Source organism: Paralichthys olivaceus, chromosome 4 (assembly GCF_024713975.1).
Source record: "Paralichthys olivaceus isolate ysfri-2021 chromosome 4, ASM2471397v2, whole genome shotgun sequence".
NCBI lineage: Eukaryota > Metazoa > Chordata > Actinopteri > Pleuronectiformes > Paralichthyidae > Paralichthys > Paralichthys olivaceus.
In genome coordinates, this window is record NC_091096.1 from 15640526 (window position 1) to 15659285 (window position 18760).

At 42.6% G+C, this 18760-nt stretch overlaps 2 protein-coding genes across 2 annotated transcripts; one reads left to right on the forward strand and one right to left on the reverse strand.

Moving 5' to 3' along the window:
- Window positions 1–701: 701 nt before the first annotated feature.
- nol6 (nucleolar protein 6 (RNA-associated)) lies at window positions 702–16317 on the forward strand. Its single transcript, XM_020093942.2, has 26 exons — window positions 702–872; window positions 2149–2349; window positions 2485–2601; window positions 2720–2899; window positions 2988–3156; window positions 3326–3454; window positions 3564–3727; window positions 3833–3953; window positions 4045–4103; window positions 4209–4310; window positions 4389–4504; window positions 4593–4770; window positions 5103–5225; window positions 5533–5681; window positions 8785–8860; window positions 9368–9508; window positions 9640–9757; window positions 10082–10236; window positions 10387–10550; window positions 10785–10937; window positions 11065–11162; window positions 11347–11471; window positions 13429–13518; window positions 13625–13825; window positions 15704–15805; window positions 15908–16317. Exons 1-26 carry the CDS (start codon window positions 834–836, stop codon window positions 16055–16057), a joined length of 3420 nt encoding a protein of 1139 aa, XP_019949501.1. The 5' UTR covers window positions 702–833; the 3' UTR covers window positions 16058–16317.
- LOC109633828 (E3 SUMO-protein ligase ZBED1-like) lies at window positions 5675–8850 on the reverse strand. Its single transcript, XM_020093943.2, has 2 exons — window positions 7058–8850; window positions 5675–6953 (listed from the first exon to the last, which is right to left on the reverse strand). The coding sequence occupies exons 1-2, from the start codon at window positions 8555–8557 to the stop codon at window positions 6405–6407; spliced, it is 2049 nt and encodes a 682-aa protein (XP_019949502.2). The 5' UTR covers window positions 8558–8850; the 3' UTR covers window positions 5675–6404.
- Window positions 16318–18760: the final 2443 nt, after the last annotated feature.

The window sequence follows — 18760 nt, forward strand, 5'->3', positions numbered from 1 at the left end:
ATACACAAACATCACTATACATTATTGCTGTTAAGTACCTGTACCTCATCATTAGTTATTAACCAGGACAGTTTTCAAAAGAACAGGATGTTTCATGAATACAAAATGAAGGCTACAGTATCTTTTTGACGCACAACCTGGAAAGATTGGTGTGCTATATACGGCTTATCAAATAATGAAAGGAATATTAAGCATTCTCATGTATAAGTAAATAAATAGTAATATGTAAGTAAACACCTGACCCAACAGGGGTCTATGGCTGCAGGGGTTTTTCTCCTCGTACCTAATTATATTAATTGAACATTTTAGTCCAGTTTGTTTTATTTTCATTTTGAATTAAAACTATAAAAATTGAAAACATCTTTTCTCGGGACGTGTCATTCTGTTTGGAAACCTGTACATGTTGTGCGATCTCTTGGTATAAATAAAGTTGTTTGAAAAAAAACCGCAGCGTGTAAGTGAAGTCATATTCCACACAGTGTCTCCTTTCCTAACTCCTTCCGTCTCCTCCTTCACATCTTTCCTTGGCCCCGTGACGTTTTCCGTCGGGGTGAAGGAGTAGTGGTTAGGAAAGGATTATTTTGACTTTTTGAACGCAGCCCATATGGCAGCCTGCTGCTGCAACCTATCTTGCTGAAGTCGACGGGCGGGCTGGACGAGCTTTGAGCCAATCAGCGCTCACCAATGCAGCCTCTCCACCAATCAAGCTCATATTTTTCCCGGTAGCATGTTTAGCTAACCCTGTGCACACGTGAGAGCGCAAGGAAAGGAGAGTGGTCTGGATCCAAATTAAAGATATCTGGAGTTATCATCGACCCGAGAGCACTTCAGACATGAAGAAGAAGCAGACAGACGCAGAGGAGCCGCTGGAGGTGAGACAGGACACGTTTAGCATGAACCTAGCTTAGCTTCACGGTGTTTCCTCACTGCTGCACGGGTGTTGCTCTCATGCTTTACCTACAACTCTACAGTCACGCTCCATGGTTTCCATTTACTACACCGTTATTGAAACAGAACGTGAAAACCATAGTTTGACAAACACCAGAGTTAACGCTCATACAATACTGCTCCTAAATGGTTGAAGTCGTCCCTCACAGAGGCTTTTATGATTACATGGGTAATCATATTTCATAGTCAGCTCCACTGACGTGTGGGGTACCACAAGGTTCTGATCTTGGCCCAGTTTTGTTTTCCCCATCAGTTATTTTAATGGAGACTTCAATCACTGATACACAACCAGATAATGTTAATCACCTGAGAAATTTAATTAAGTGTTTCACCGCTGTCGAGAAATGGATGTCTTGTCACTTTCTACTGCTAAAGTCAGAAAAACAAGTATTCATCTTCAGTCCTGACCATAGCAGGCAATTTGCAACTTAGTCCACAGGCAAGTAAAATTAAATCCACACCCAGAAATACAAGTGTCACATTTGATTTTCAACTAAATTTTAAAGCCCATGGCAATAACCATACTAAATCTTCTTGCTATATAATCTTAATCAAATCAGCTCTGTCTTTTCCTGACCTAGAAAAGCTTATTCACACATTTGTCTTCTCATGCATGGACCACCACAATCCTCGGTGTCTCACAGCTTCAGCGAGTGCAGAATGCAGCTACTTGCACCCATATCGCTCCAATTCTGGCCTCCCTTCATTGGCTGCCTGTTAGATTTAGGATTGGCGTAAATATTATTGTAATATACTTTAAAGCTCAGCATGGTCTTGCTCCCAGTTATATTTTGGAGCTACTAACTGTCAATGCTCCAAGCCCTACATCTAAAATCTTCTAACAATTCCTTCCTGGTAGTTCCTAAGTCAAGGCTGGTGAATAAGGTTAACCAGGCTTCCGCCATCAGGGTCTGGAATTCCTTGCCAGAGGAGATTAGACTTGCCAGCACTTCACCTGTTGTTAAATCATTGATTAAATTAATATATTATCTAAATATTTTTTGGGGAAGTTCTGTGTTGTTTTATTCCCATGTATTTTGTGAAGCACTTTGCAGCCTTGTTTCGATAGATGCTAAATTAAAGCTTTACTGGTATGGTTACATAACAGTTACCACAGTCATAACCTTATGGTGATTCCCCTCTATAATAATAATAAACATGTCAGAGGTTTACTCATGTGTGTGGTGCGTTGTTTCACAGATGACTCCCTCAGATTCCGCTCATGAGGAGGAGGACACTGAGGCTCCTGTCAAAGCCAAGAGGAGCAAACCTGATGACAAGGTGGTCTACCACCCGGTGAAGCTGTCTCGAAATGACCTGTACAGACCTCCCACTGCAGAGGAGCTCAACCAGCTGAAAGAGGCGGAGAGCCTGTTTCACTGCAGCCTGCTGAAGATGCAGGTGAGACCTGAGAGAACAGAGTCATCGTGGACATAAGAAGAGAAAGAAAAGAAAACCGATTTGTTCTTATTCAAGCCTGTTGTCCTGTGTAAACTTTAAACTTTCACACACTAATCAATCTATCACCACTGACAGATGGAGGAGCTGCTGAAGGAGGTCGCCCTGAGTGAGCACAGGAAACGGCAAATAGATTCCTTCGTCCAGACAGTCACCAAGCTGCTACAGGCTGTGCCAGATTCACCGGAGGTTGAGGTTTGTAGAGAAAAACTTTGTGACTGGGATGGTTAGCTTTATCCCTTTCATTCAGCTCTCTACAAAGTGACACAAACATATGTAACTACTTTTTTTAAACTCTTATCTCTGTGTTTAGGTCAGTGACCTGTCTTGGCTGTCAGGTGCAGTTAAGATTCCTTTCCTCCTGGTGCCCAAAACGACAAAAGGCAAGTTCCACATGACACCTCCTGCCTCTGTTGATCTGATCGGCAGCTACCCCCTGGGCACCTGCACCAAACCAGGAATCATGGTGGACCTGGCTGTCACAATCCCAGCTGTAAGTCACCTGCCTCCTTTTTACAGGCTGAATGCAAAGCAAATATTTGATTCTAAGAGACCTCTCCTGCTAATTCCTCTGTTATTAGGATGTCCTCCACCCAAAGGACGTCTTGAACCAGAGGTATCCGAGAAAAAGAGCCCTCTACCTCGCAGGCTTGGCCCAGTATCTCTTATCCTCATCTGAGATTGGAACCATGCGGTATTCATGTCTCCACGGGAACCGACTCCGACCCGTTCTGCTTCTGACCCCTCCTGGTATCTAACTTTTCGTTCATACCAATCTAACAGCCTCTAAGAGCATTTAATTTAGTTTTCATTGGATGGATTTTAGCAGTGACTCTTCTTTGTATGTGCACATAGATAAAAAGTATGTTTTTATTTGTTTATGATTGTGAGACACGATGTGTTGTGGTGTCCATTCAAGACTGTTCCAGCTTCACGGTGCGCGTGCATGCATGTCCACCTCCTGGGTTCTTCAAGCCCAATCGTTTTCACCCCCAGAGGAATAATATCCGGACAGAGTGGTACACTGGATTGCAGACGGCCCAGTCTGGTAAGGCTTGTTGTTCAGATATTATCCTTCGATTTCTCTCAGACCATGATCGTAGGGGAAATCCTGGAAATATCACCTTCAAACCTATTTCTTTTCTCGTTTCCTACAGAGAGCAATGAACCACCCACTCCACATTACAACAGCTCTGTTCTGGGGGATTTACTGCCAAGGGCTCACCTCCAGTTTCTTTCTGCTGTCAGCTCCCAGTGCTCAGCTTTTTCAGAAGGGGTGGCTTTGCTCAAAGTCTGGCTTCGTCAGAGAGAGCTCAACCAGGCAAGAGGCTCATGTAATTGTTGCACAGAGATTATGTCCCTTTTTTTTTTAAAATTAGGTTTCTGACACTGTTTATCTCTCTATTGCTCTCCTACTGTCTTACAGGGCACTGGTTGTTTTAATGGTTTCCTGGCTTCAATGCTGCTGGCCTATCTGCTAACCACTCGCAGAATCAGTAACACTATGACGGCCTATCAGCTGCTTCGAAACAGCTTGAACTTTCTGGGTAAGAACATTTTGAATCCACTTACATACTTTTTAAAATTGTACTGTTTTGAATGTCTTGTCACTTACCCACCTGTCATTCTAACCCTTAGCCTCTACAGACCTGACAGTGAACGGGATCAGCCTTGCCAAAAATCCTGACTCTACAGCTGTGAGTTGTCCAGCTTGAATTAAAAACTACAAACCTGGTAATGTAATTTATTCACACTTCCTAAATGAATCACTATTGTACTATTCCTCCTTTTTTCCCCCGCAGCCATCTCTTGCTGAGTTCGACAGTGCTTTCCAGGTGGTGTTTGTCGACCCCTCTGGACATCTCAACATGTGTGCTGACATGACCGCTTGTACCTACAAACAGGTAAAAATGCAATCAGAGTTACGTTTTTACCCGTGATATGAAGCAACAGGTTTTGATCATTTTCAAATTGGTTCTCAGCTGCAGCACGAGGCGTCTGTGTCGATGCAGTTCTGGGACAACCCCACAGTGGATGGGTTCCACAGCCTCCTCATGACGCCCAAACCCATGATAAGGACAAGCGACCACGTATTCCAGTACGGCTGAGATCATCAACTAATGCAACAACTTTTCTCATTCTGTTTGTCTTCCCATCCTGATTCATTCAGTTCCTCTTCCACTCAGGTTATGTGAGCTGGCCAAGCTTCAGTCCAGCTGTAAGAAACTGAATCTCCTCAATGAGCTGATGGACCACAGTGGAGATTATGTCCATGCTTCTCTCCCGTTCCTACTGTCACTGCTTCAGCAAGGACTGGGCCAAAGGATTCACCTGCTCACCCACTCCCTCTCTCCTGACCCTGAGGTGGGAAAGATTTACATTCAGGGTCTACAGTGATCCACACAAATTATTAACCTCCAACAAGGAGGTTGTTTTTTTGCTGTTAGTCTGTTTGTTTGTCTGTTAGCAAGATAATGCAAATCGTTTGAGTCGTTTTTTCATAATCCTGCTGTCTAACACAAATTAAAACATAACCTTCTCAGTGGAGTTAATCATATCTGCATTAATACTTTTACAGCAGTGTATGTTAGTGATTAAAACTGCCCATACACAACATTGAGTCAAATATATTTACATTCTACAATCTTTAAACCAACAAGTTGTTAACTTGATTCATTTTTTTTGTTTCATCACAGTGGTCTGTGGAGAGCGAAGCCCCTAAACACAAAGCTCAACCTCCTCTCTCCTTCGGTCTGCTCTTGAAGCCGGAGCTGGCGGCCTCTGTGCTTGAAAGAGGTCCACCTGCAGACAGCCCCAAGGTAACCCCACCGGTGTCTGTCTTCTGTGCATGTGTGCGGCGTTTCATTCCTTATTTTTTTCCCCACCGGGGTAAAGGTAGTTTCACATATTTGAGTGCAATATCTGAAGTGCAGGGAAGATGGAGCACACTTGTACTACATTTTCACACAGGCTAAATCTATGTTCTTATATAGAAAGAACTGCTCACTCTACCATGGTTAGCATGTAGCATGGTTACAATATTTTTAAATGTAGTACTTATGGCCACAAATTAGTTGCATTTCTAATATGACTGATATTTGCAATTTTATACTTTTTTCCTGCTAGGCGGCCGAGTTTCGCCAGCTGTGGGGTCCTCGCTCTGAGCTGCGTCGCTTCCAGGACGGTGGCATCACCGAGGCTGTGCTGTGGGACGGAGAGAGCATGTGCCAAAAACGATTGGTCCCCAAACAGATCATCTCACACCTGCTACAGCTGTATGTATTTTATCATTGGATCAGCATACTGAGACACAACAGCCATCACATTAATACTGGTTATGATACAGTGGTAGTTTGATTAGTGTGTTTCTATCTGTACAAGTATTCACTTTGATACCATGGTAAAAGAAATCTATTTTGTCACTACCATGTACAAAACATCACTAATTTTACCACTGGCTTTATGTAGCTAAGTATTTAACTACCTTCAAAGGGAGTTCCCATGTGGTTCCATGGTTTAACAGTCCGCACTCTGGATGAATGAAGAGTTTAATTCTCAGAGGGACCTGTGATTTTTGTGGGCAGCTGTGGCACAGGAGGTATATAGAGGGTCAGTGGTTTGATCCCTAACTCCTAGAGTCTGCATTCTTAAGTGCCCTTGGGCAAGATACTGAATCCCCCATTTCTCCTGAATGTTTATGAATGGTGCTGAAGAAGAAAAACTATATGAATGTGTGGGTGAATGGGCTGTTGTAACTTGTACTGTAAAGTGCATTGAGCAGACTGGAAAAGCGCTATATAAATACAGTCTATTAATTATTATTTTCAGTTTGTATCATTCTCAACACCAGCAGGTATCAGCATAGGGGAAAGTATCTATTGTTAAAGCCCTATTATCTCCCCTTTCTTTCTGAATGTTGTGGCCACCGCTGCACCACAGTATCCTTACCCTATGATTGGTATAGGAAGTCAAACCTTCATCATGATGGGTTATTTAAGTTATGCATTTCTGTTTACAAAGATCATCATGTCAACATGCTCTGGGCTCAGTCTTGTACGCATTGTTGCAAACGCTTGTCCAGACTCAGACAACAAAGACGGTAGCGACACGCCGGGTACGCACAAATAGTGTCTTGCCAGAGTTGCCAGTTTGGGGAATCTCGGTCCATTTACCCTCCACCAGTCAAGGGGGTTTATGTCCAATGAGGGGGCAATGTCTCTCAAGTAGTAATCTACCTGAGCCTCGGAGTCTGTGGCATAGGAGGAGCTGTAGTTGTCTCCGAGGAGCAACATCATGGTGTTTTTGGTGTCACTTCTCATTTGTGAGGGCATGGCCACCTGGCTAATATCAGGCGTGATCAGGGTTTCTTGCTGTTCATCCTTTGGCCCCACTGTGGTAGTTATGACATCTAACTTTGAAACCAGCTCATGCAGTTTGACCTTCGCAGCCAGTCTCCCTGTTGGCGTCAGGAAGCTGAGATGTTTGTGACGTGGGTCCAGCATCGAGGCGATCAGAGCTGGTTTGGACGACAAGTCATTAGAGTCGACCTGCAAACAGTATAATAACAGTAATAAGGGAATATATGAATATTATTATTTTTGATATATAACTAATATCATAACCAAATGCATTTTACTTAGTTTATGCCTACCTCCATGTGACTTCTAAGTGACGTCTGAACTTTCAGCTTAAACTCAGAAACTTGTTCAACATCATTCTCTCTTGGCACAAGGTGAGTCTGAATGAGGCTGAACGTGATTGGGTAGATGTTTGAAATGGACACCTCCGTTTCAGCAGATATGACTGTCGTTGCCCATTTCAGTGTTGCCAGTACAGGTGTGAAATTCTCAATTATTTGCCAGCAGTCATCTTCAATCTCAAGGGTCTGGGCTTCCTGTCTGTTGGTGACTGTGCGGTCGGACAGCACGGCTTTAATAGCCCACCTTTGCTCGAGTAAGCGTTCAAACATATCACAGATCGTGTCCCATCGAGCTTTGCTGGACTGGATGAGCTTGTGCTGCGGCAGGCACATCTGAACCTGCTTCTGTCCCAAGGCCTCACTCGCCAGGATGTTGTAACTGAAGTGCTTGGCAAGTTTCCCTGCAGCAATTATGATGCGGACTAAATCCTCACTCAGCCCATCACTCACTGCCTGTTGCAGTGTTGTGGCAAAGCAAGTGGCGTAGTCCCAGCTGACACGGGAACATGCACGCGCTGATAAAATGTCTTGTGTGTTGTTATGAACACACGCGGTCACTTTCCCGGGGATACCCCACGTCTTCACGGTGTTGAGAAGCTTCTCTGTGACGCTGTCTGTAGTGGGGTGGCTGTCTGATGACAGCTTGTGTGTCTGCAGCACAGCTGACCTGCCCTGCCACTCCTCCGTTATGAACGAGCAGGACACTGTGATGTACCTTTGGAAGGGCAGAGCTGTCCAGAATTCAGCAGTGAGAGCCACTTTCTCCACTCGACCCAGCTGCACCACCAGCTCCTCCACCTTCTCATGGAAGTGTCCTTCAATAAGACGTGTGATATCCCCAGCAGAGGGCATTTTATAATTATGCACTGTGTATGCCAGTAGTTCTCGAAACCCATCCCCGCTAACCACGCTGATGGGGAGCATGTCCTTCTCTATCATCCTGGAGATGAGTTCAGTCACCTCGGCGTGTGTGGCCAGTGACACCCCGTCGTTAGGCATCGTGTCCGGGTGCTTGTTCTTGATGTGGTACATCATGCTGGTGGTGCTGCTCCTGTACTTCAGTTTGGTGTCACACATGGTGCAGTGGACCTCGTCGTCCACTTTGATGAAAATGTCCCACACGGAGCTCCGCTTCAGGCGCTTCCTCTCCCCGTAGTCTCGCTCGTGGATGTTGGCGGCCACGTTGGGAGACATGATGTTGACCTGCATGATGTCCTGGTTGTTAGCGGCGCTCTCCTCCTCGCTGCTGCACTGGACGGTGCAGATCACCGGCTTCTCGTCCTCGTCCAGCGGCGCAATGTACGGATGGTGCCTGCTCATGTGGTTCATCATGGTGCTGGTGGCTCCGCCGCAGTACTTAAGCGTCGCGTCGCATTTCATGCAGCGGACGAAGTTGCCCACTTGTTCGAAGCAGTCCCACACCGAGCTGCGTCTCCTGCCGGTCCGCTTCATGTCCCGAGCCGCTGCGGAACACCGAGCCCAGGGTTGTTTTCGTTAGCAAGCGAGCTAATGCTAGTGCTAACTGCCACCGCAAGCATGTAATAAAAGCCTAAATGAAGCCCCAGCTGACCTCAGCACATGCCCTGACAGCAGCAGGCAGCGTGGTGAGTGGATGTGTGGATTGGCTTTCGCCTCTCTTGTCTGTTTTCAAATCAAATGTGATGTTTATTGTCCATCAGACACGCAGAGATCCCCGAGTCCTGCGTGCGGTATGTGGGGGCGATGGTGGATGGCGTCATCAAGACGGGAAGTGAGGTAAATCGTTGCGATTACATTTTTTTGCCATTTAAAGTAAAAATAAATATAGTTAATTTTGTGTTTTTATATCTTGGTGTATATTCTTCTATGGGAGCCATACAGTATCTGTTTACCCTTGTACATTTATTTACTTATTTTCAGGCATGTCATTGGTGTGTTTACTTACCTTTTGTTATTTATATTATGGTGTTTCAGGCCTGAATTGTTGGTATGTTTATATAATTGCATGGTGTTTAAATATTGCAGACCACCAGTGCAGTGGGTCAGTACTGCACCATATAATAAGATGACTTTATTCATCCCATGCAGTAGAAATTCAGTTGTTACAGAAGCAGATAGTCAGAATGAGGTCGATAAAATAACACACGAACGGATAAAAAAGAATAACAGAGAAGTAAGGTACAGAGAATATGTACATATGTACACTTTTCACTACATCAGAAAGGCTAAGGATGCTTTTGTGCAAAAGAACATTTTTAACAACAATATTATACACTTCTTCAGGTGCCCAGTACAGGAGAGGAGGAGAGTCTGAAGGTGGTTCAGTCTTATGATGACCTGAGTAGAAAACTGTGGAGGCTGGAGGGTCTGCCTCTCTCTATCACAGCAGTGCAAGGAGCTCACCCTGCGCTCAGATACACACAGGTAAAGCCTCTGGTGCTCAACAGGCAAACTGTTCTTATTCATGTAATTTTAAGTAAAATTTACAGTAATTTAAAAAAAACTGTAGGTATTGTACCTTGTGACTGTTCTAATATTTCAACTGTGCCTTTCAGGTCTTTCCCCCTCAGCCACTGAAGCTGGACTATTCGTTCTTTGAGAGAGAAAAGATTTCCAGATCCTTGGTGCCAAAGGAAGATAAACCGTGCCCTGCTTATATCACCCCTATCACAGGTCAGTGCTTCATCTACCTTCATGTCGGCCCCTGCCTTTCTTGTCTCTACTCTAATAAAATAATAAAAGGCAGGAATACCAATTAAGATGCAAGAGATAAATTATTATGCACTGTCTGCTTTAGAGAATACATTACACATCAATTTCCACTCTCACTTATTTTCTCTTTTCCTTGCACGTGTGATTTATTTTTATTATCATGGATGACGACATGAGGGTTACATAATGACTAACTTACAACTCATGTTTTCAAAGCTTGAAGATTACAGGAACTTAACCACAGATATTAAGCCTTATAGACTCTTAAAACCCTCATTGTTGCAGTGATTTGTCACATGGAGGGGAGTGGAAAGTGGCCTCACGACCGCCTTGCCATCCGTCACATCCGTGCCGCTTTCCACAATAGCCTGGGAGAGTTGCTCAAGAGCCACCATAATTATACATGCAGGCCCTGCCCCACACACCTGGATGTCTGGAAGGTGAGCTTGTGAACATGACTCACGTTGTCTGTGAACTTGACTGTAGAGATGATGCAAAACATGCTTCTGGGAATCTTGTTAAATCGTGATGTCGTTTAACAATGGCTCGGTTGTTTACATCGTCTTATCTCCATTTGGTCACGCATCCAGGATGGCTTAGCGTTCCGGATACAGGTGGCCTATCATCGGGAGCCTCAGGTGCTGAGGGAGAGCGTGAATGCAGAGGGCCTGCTGGTTGTGAGGGACAATGAGGAGGCTCAGGCTCTGGAGATGGCCACGATTCACAAACCTCTGCTCACGAGCACATTACATGGGTAAAACTAAAGCAGTGACGCAAAGTAAAACCTGTGTGTTTGTGTGAGAAAGCAGTGTTGCAGCTAGAATCTTTACAGTTATTTTAGCGTCATGTTTTCACTTTCTTAAACTTTTCCTCCCTGTTCTTCTTATTTTAGTTTTTTCCCCGTGTCATTGTTTTTTTACTTCCTCTGTGATTTCACTATTACTTTATTTTCTTCTCCATTCTTTACATTCCATATTTTTGTTGTCAGGCTGCAGCAGGAGCACCCATGTTTTGGGGCCGTTTGTCGCCTGGTCAAACGCTGGCTGGGGGCTCAGCTCTTCAGTGAGGACATCACAGAGGACACGGCCGACCTGCTGGTGGCATCACTTTTCCTGCAGCCCGCACCTTTCACTCCTCCTGGGTGACTACCACTTCAAATTTTTTGATAATCCGTGCACGTTATCGGGGTCATCTGCCAGAACCCATTCTGTTTACGTCCCTTTGTTAGTTCAGTAGGTCATGTGAGTGAATTTGTCCTCGTTCCCCAGTTCTCCTCAGGTGGGCTTCCTTCGCTTCCTTCATCTGCTCTCCTCCTTTGACTGGCGGAACAACCCACTGGTGGTCAACCTCAACAACCAACTCGCAGGCACGCGCACACACACACACACACAAATGCACGCACATACACCCCTCTTCTCTCTGTGTCACACAAACAAATCCTTCCTGGCCGCTTTCTATTTAGACACCCGACATACTTCAACATCCTGCTCATATGTGTTGCTGTTTCCACACAAAGTTGAATTGTTGTTCTCTTCTTTGGTCACATGCAGCCACTGACTATACAGAAATCAAGAATGACTTCATGGCCTCCAGGGAGTCCCTGCCCGTCATGTTTATAGCTACGCCTAAGGACAAAAAGACATCTATGTGGACCAAGCGAGGACCTAGTGTACAGGTCAGTGGACACGCAAACGCACAAGCTCAACTTGCATAACAACAGATTTTAATAGATAAGCACTCAATGCTGAATTTTAAAAACAATTCTATATTACAAGTGGTCAGTATCAGAAAAAACCAAATGGGATAATGACATGAAATAGGTCACAAACACTAAGTAAATCACAAACAACGGTGTAGAAAAGAGTTACATGTTCTTGGCAGTGAGCAGTCGCATAGTTTCCCGATCCTGGAGCCTTTCCTCAGTGCACACTGTTCTCCTGGATCACACTGTCAAAAGATATAAAACTTTATTAGAACAAGTATTGATTTATGATTTCTTCTTCATAAGTGAACAGTTAATGTCCCTGGAAAGATAATAAGACAAATGAAGATACTGTTTTAAAATTCCAGATGGGATGATTTACTGCACTACTCACCACAGGCAGATAGCCATACTTTTTTCTCAGAGCTGGAAATTGATTGTTCTGAAGTCTTTCCAAAACCTCATGTAAATTATTGATCTGGAAATGCAGAAATTTGATTCATTACTGTAGCATATAACCACAATATAAATTAATAAACATTTCAAAGGATCAATACCACTAAGTATATCAACAGCCCCCTTAGCCAACTCTTTGAAAGCACTTCTTCAGGGTTAGCTCACCAGTTGCTGTTCTTTGCCGTTTTCTGACGTGGTGTAATAAGGTAAATGTTTTGTTCTGTATTCCTCTGTTTGGGTGTAGCCGTAGCTGTATAAGAGTCCAGTGGTAAACAGTAGTGTCCTAAAAATATGCACACGGCAGCTTCCCATGGTGCGTAGCTGACCCAGATAAGTTTCCTGCGCTCACCCACTTCACTCCCACTACAAGCCCAACATTGACTCCAAGCCTCTCCCAGCATCCTCTTTTATACAGTGGCTGAGAGCAGGATCTCTGTCCACTGTGACGTCATCTTGGGCTTAATTAGCAAAATTGTAATGTTGAGGTTTATGTTAGTTTTACCCTCTTTAGAAGCTTTTTTTTTTTTAATTCACATGCCCGCACCCAACCCTTAAAATGTGTGTTCAAGACAAATATGCACAGATGATGAGAGTTAGTGACCGGGTGTGTTATTTGTAGTTTTTTCAATGACTCTGAATAACCACTAGGGAGCAGATTGTAATGGAGTGAATCAGAATGAATGTTTGAGTTTCTTTCTGAATTCACAAAATGCAGACCAGACCACTGACCCAAGTTCATTATCCTGATATTAAACATAATCATCATAATTTGGTCCATGGTTCCAACAGTAGTTAAAATACAAAACAACATTGTATGCGAAGGAAAGAGCATTCGTTAGGTGTAAATCAACAGAGCACCATGCGTCCAGTAAGGACAAAGTAATTTAAAGTACTTTAAAAGATGGTGATTTTTACATTCATCACATTTGTATTATTATGCTGTGGTCTTTATAATTGTGTAAATGAACACAGAACCTCATGCTACCAGTGTTTTTATCCGGCTGTTTATCTGAGTGGCTTAGATAAGGCTTATCGCTCGGTGCTCTCTACAATCCAGGATATCGCTCTAAATGTAATGTTGTTTATGATGTCATTGCCTTTGTGTGTGTATGCACTGCAGTTGTTGGTCATATTTTACGTGTCTTAGGAAACTGAATTGCAGTGATAATTGTAAAGTCAGCCAGTAGAGTATATATCTCCACCGAGGCCCAACAGACCCCTTAGATTTCGACACCAAATTGCACACTCAGAAAAATCTTCCTCTGAAATATGTCTCTTTTTTTTTCCTCGGGATCCATAAATTATTCTCTGGGAAATAGTTGAAAATATGCTTACAATGTTAAATGGTTTCTTGTTCCATCCAAATCCCTTGAATAGCTCTATTGTAAACCTGCTGACAAACAATCCAACAAACTGAAAGGGATGAAAACATAACCTCCAGAATGTGTAACGCCACTTTTGGTTGTGCTTTCAGATGCTGCAGCGTGTGGTGATGGTGGCTGCAGAGAGTCTGAAAGTACTGGAACATCAGCTGATGGACGGCAGCCAGATTCAAGATGTCCGGGTGAGTAACAATCACGTTCAAAATCTCTCTTACTTAAATAATCGAATGTTTTAGTGAATTATCATTAAATATCTCTAAACCGTAAAACACTGGTGTTTGTGTGCAGGTGGTCATGCGTCCTCCTCTGGACGCCTACGATGTCTTGATCCACTTGAACCCGAAGCAGGTTCCCCTCCTCGGCCATGCGGTAGACCCTCCCGCTGTCAACTTCAGCAGGGGGGTGTTGACTGGCGGTGCAACCCAGTCCGGAGGGGCCCTGCCCGTCATCGACTATAACCCGGTGTCGCTCTACCTGGCCGAGCTCAGAGTGAGTCTGATCTGTTGGGGAAGGTGTCATTTTAAAAACACCTTGATAAATAGCAGGATAAACGCAAATAACTCACAGCTGGATTGCTCAGAGGAATGACTTCCAGCAGCTTCCTGAGAAAACAGATAACTTGGAAGGGAAATAATCAGTTAAAATCCCTTTTTTCATGCATTGTTCACAAAACCATGACATTGATGCACTGATAATATCTCTCTTTCTATTCTACTAAGGAATTAATATCCATGTTCTTCACCTTCTCTTTTCACACTCGTAAACTTGACATGTATTTTAAAGGATATTTCTCAGCCAGGCTCTGGACGCTTGACCTCCTCACTCTGTCTCTCTTCTTGTTGTTTGTCTTCATCTACCATTAATTTGCTACATTATGCAGCCAGTACAGCATGTGTACACTAAGGCATTAATGACAGAGGACATCAGTCAGTCCAAGAGCTGATTATAGAAAATATCACTTTATTGTCATGATACAATGAGATTAGCAGTGCTCCTCAAGTTTTACTGCATTTAAAATTTCAAACATCAACCACCATGCACACAAAATGCAAATTTAGTTTCAGATGTTGATTTTGGGCTTAATCGGATTTGAATAGTAAAATAAATGTAATGATATTGCCCTGGTTAAACAGGTTAAACATTTGACTGAGCTTATCAAACAGAGGTAAATGAAAGGGCGTGTTGATGAAGTAAACAGAGGAAACTAAAGCCATTTTCAGACATGAACTCCCGAGAACATTCCCACAATTGTTTTTTCCTAGAATTTGCCTTTCATCAACACAATCTCTTGCTTGCATTGAATCCTGCAGAAGACTTTCTTGCTGTGTTCACAAATGGGCTCATTCGGACATGATCCAGAATTTTTACTGGGGGGGCCTGTAGGAGAAAGTCTGGAGCCCCTTACTCGGACGTCCTCACATACAGATTCATAGTATTCACAGTATAACATGCAGCTCAAAGTGCTTTACATAAAACAACATATTAAGACAGGAAAATATGTTAAAACAAAACATTTTAGGACATTTTCTTTAATAATTCGTTGAGTTTAAGGTCCAGTGTGTAAGATTTAGGTGAAAGGCAACTATTGGCAGAAATCTAATGTAGAATAATCTTCATGATGTTTTCACAAGTTTGTATCATCTCAATTGTAAGAATTGTAGTTTTCTTTACCCCAGAAAAGGCCCTTTATATTTAAATACTTTATATTAACATCAAGGGGACCCTCTCTACGGAGGCCGCCATGTGTTTTACATTAGTCAACACTGGACAAACTAAACACCTTTTGAGTTGTTATGACAATTAAAGGCTACCACAGGTTCTTTTACATGTTTGGGAGGAGAGGGTGAGGTGAGGGGTGTTCAGCTGCAACATGCAATTTCAACACTAGATCTTGCAAAATTCTACACACTGAACCTTTACGCAAGGTGAAGATTATAATGAAAGATAACACATGGTTCAATCAAAAAAAGGTTTTGGCAGTTTTTGAGACTTGTTGACAGAAATTGCAACTAACTCCAACAATTGTCGTGAGAATTAATTCCACAGATTTCAGCCATAATTACAGAAAGCTGCTTCAACATGTTTGAGTGTGGAACATTCATCAATCCAGTACTAAAGAACCTCAGCGAGCAGATTGCAACACACTCTAATTGACAATTTAAAAGTTAAGAAGGTGCCAGGCCATTTCTGGCTTTGAAAGCAAGAAAGACAAGACCTTTCCTGAGTGTAACTTGCAAACTGTGCAGTGATGCTACTGCAACAATTTATAAAAGGATTTGCCCTTAGAGTCGACAACTGCAACAAAATAGTTGTCCACTTATTTCCTGAGCTTCTGCTGCTCCATCATTTAACCTTATATCTTTTCAGGAGGGGTTCGGAGACCTCGCTCTCTTCTTCTGTGATCCCTATGGTGGAACAGTGATTGCAGTTGTATGGAAACCGAAGGCGTTCATCTCGATGCCTTTTAAGGTAAATGTTAAGTTGCTCGTGTCCCCTACCCCTCTGAGGAGGTCACTTCCATCGTGCTCATTTTTCAACATCTGTCCCCTAATGTTTTACTTCCTCCCTCAGACGTCCCAGATGTCTGCTCGGAGCGTGGAGGTGACTGGGGAGGAAGTAAAGACTCTTCCTAATGTTGAAGCGATACTGGAGGATTTCCAGATCATGGGGAAGGGATTGGTCAAATCAGTGGACGCAAGGACTGAAAAATGGTCGTTTTAGAGAATTCAAATACACACTCACACACACACACACACAAACACACACACCACATTCTCCATATTCTTTTTAGCTTCCGACATGTTCACCAGACATATATTTGATACAATTGTTTTGTTTCTGTCTGCCCATTTGAAAAAGAACAATGTAAACATGAATGAATTGTGGACATCTTGTCGATATTATGTATTTTGGTGTTGAAGATCGGCCTTGTTTGTCTTGGTGTCACTGCATCACACCAAATAAATACATATCTCTTCTTATTCATTTGTTTTTCAGTGTTTTTGTTGCAGTAGAGCTGAAATTGTTAGTGGAATTGATCAGTGGACCAACACAAAACGAATCAACACTTTTTATAATCTATTGATCGTGAAAGTCAAGGTTCTTAAATGTGACGAAATGCTGTCTCTGTTGCTAATGGAGTATATTTAGATGTGGATTGTTGACTTGACAAAATGAGTAATTTAAAAGCATCAGATTGGACTCTAGGAAAGAGTGTTAAGTTTGTTATACTTAATTGACCACATCAAGAAAATAATAACTTTGTGTGAATGTCTTGTATTCATATTTGTTTGCATGCATTTTGAAACTGGTGATTTAACACAACTGGTCCTCGCTGCCATCGATGCTGCCTGTGCCATGTGTCATAGTTTAATATTTGCCAAACAGTGCTGACAAAAATCTGGGAGGTGATCATTAAGCGGAGACGTAGCAGTTGGCCTTGCATGTCTGTTTCAGACAGTTGTTGAAAGGTTTATGGAGACAGTTTGTCAAGTCTCATATCTAATAAAGATGTGAATGATTGTAATCTCAAATATTTGAAAAGGGCTAAACTTCTTTAGATTTCAGCCAAAGGAACAAAGGTGGAGGCCTTGGCATTTCCATTACCACCCTAATGTTCACAAAGAGTGCAATAATCATGTCATAATGATGTAGACTTATCAAATTTGTTTTTACCCAAACAATACTGCCCAAAAGTATCAGATGATCTACACACAGCTCCCTGATTTACCCGGGATAGTTGCTGAAGTTGAGCTCTGACTTCAGTCTCCTGTTAATGTTGATTCTGCTTATTATTCTAACATATTAAACAGTTTGCTGTGTATTTCCACAGCCTCAGTGAAAGTCCACAGAAATGGTGATGCAAATAAGAATACAGTATAAGCTCATCCTTTGACAGTATGTATTCTAAGAAGGCATTTGTCAACGGTCTGTGATCCACAAGCAGAAGGAAATCATTTTCATCTTTTTGGATTTTTTGGAATTAAACTTGCACATTGAGATTTCTCTCTCTCTCCTTGAAGGGCCTCAGGTTGAATCATCTGTGCAGCCTGTGCCGGTTACAGAGAATGAAAGGGTGAGTGTAACATGAAGTTAATTGAAAAGTGATGGAATACTCACTGTAATTTGTGTAAAGTCGGCGATGCGATAAGTTTGGACAAATCAAAATGCTGCCAGAAGATGCATGAACTTATGAAGCTAAAGTAACTTGGTACATGATGGTTAAAGAATAATGTTGTTTTTGTTTTGTCGTCTATACAGTCCTGTAGGCCACCATGCACAAAACTTTACCATCAATGACAAATCTTTGTCTTTTTCTTGGATCAGGGGTCAATACAGGGGCCACAATTTACACAGAAGGGCCAATCTTAAGTCCAACCGTCCGTCACAAATCCTGATTCAGTAAAGTACACATTTAAGTCATTCCCTGTTTGCAGTTTGCTCTATAGCTTTGTGCAAAGACACAAAGTTTAAACAGATTGCAACAAATCAACAAGTTGTCATATTTGTTATTAGAATTGTTATTTAGGACATTTTTCGAAGACTATGGAGAAGACAGGGGCACTCAAGCGGCCAATCAGATTTCAGCTGTCATGGATGTATTATAACAGTTTGTTTTTTAATACATATAAAGACTATTGGCCTTGTTTCTGCCAGTTCTGTTTGGTCCGTGTGAGGTCATGTAGTTTTGTCCACTTTCAGCCCCAAACTCGACTATTAACCTTAAATTTCCACTTGAATAATCATTTAAAAACGCAATGTCTATGGATTGACTGACTGCAGTTTATGTCTGAAGCACATTTTTCTCATCAGCGCTTCTCGATGCGACAATAAAACTGTCGTGTCGGTTGATGATGGATTAGCGGCGGTGAGTTACACAAGCTGACAGATTCAGCTGTGTCATACCATGTGTATGTGCTTGTGTCTGTGCAGCTGTTGACAGACAACATGTTGTCTTGATTACAGTGCAGATGATTAAAAAAAAGGTGGAAATGTACCAGAGAGCGGCTGTGGGCACCTTATACACAGGATTCAGTATAACACACTCTGGGTGTTTTTAATGAGGCCATGTGAGTAACTCATGTAAAATACACTTTGTTGAGTGTAAACACGTTTTAGTGATTCGCAATTCACAATAACCAGGAAAGTGATTGCGCAAGAAGACGACAAACTCAGACTGATTCCTGGCAGGGAGATACAGTGGCAGAGTTTGGTGCATTACTCATGTTTCTCATGATGTGACATGAAGGCAGATTTTATTTTCACATAGTCTGACATCTGCCATGCAAGAAATGCATTTATTACCATAGGCTTATTGTTCTACATCCAGATATCAAGAACTCTTATACGTTGGAATAAGTGGCTGATAAACTGAAAACTAAACTACATGGTCAGGTTTTTTTTTTCTTGTCTACCACAAGGCCG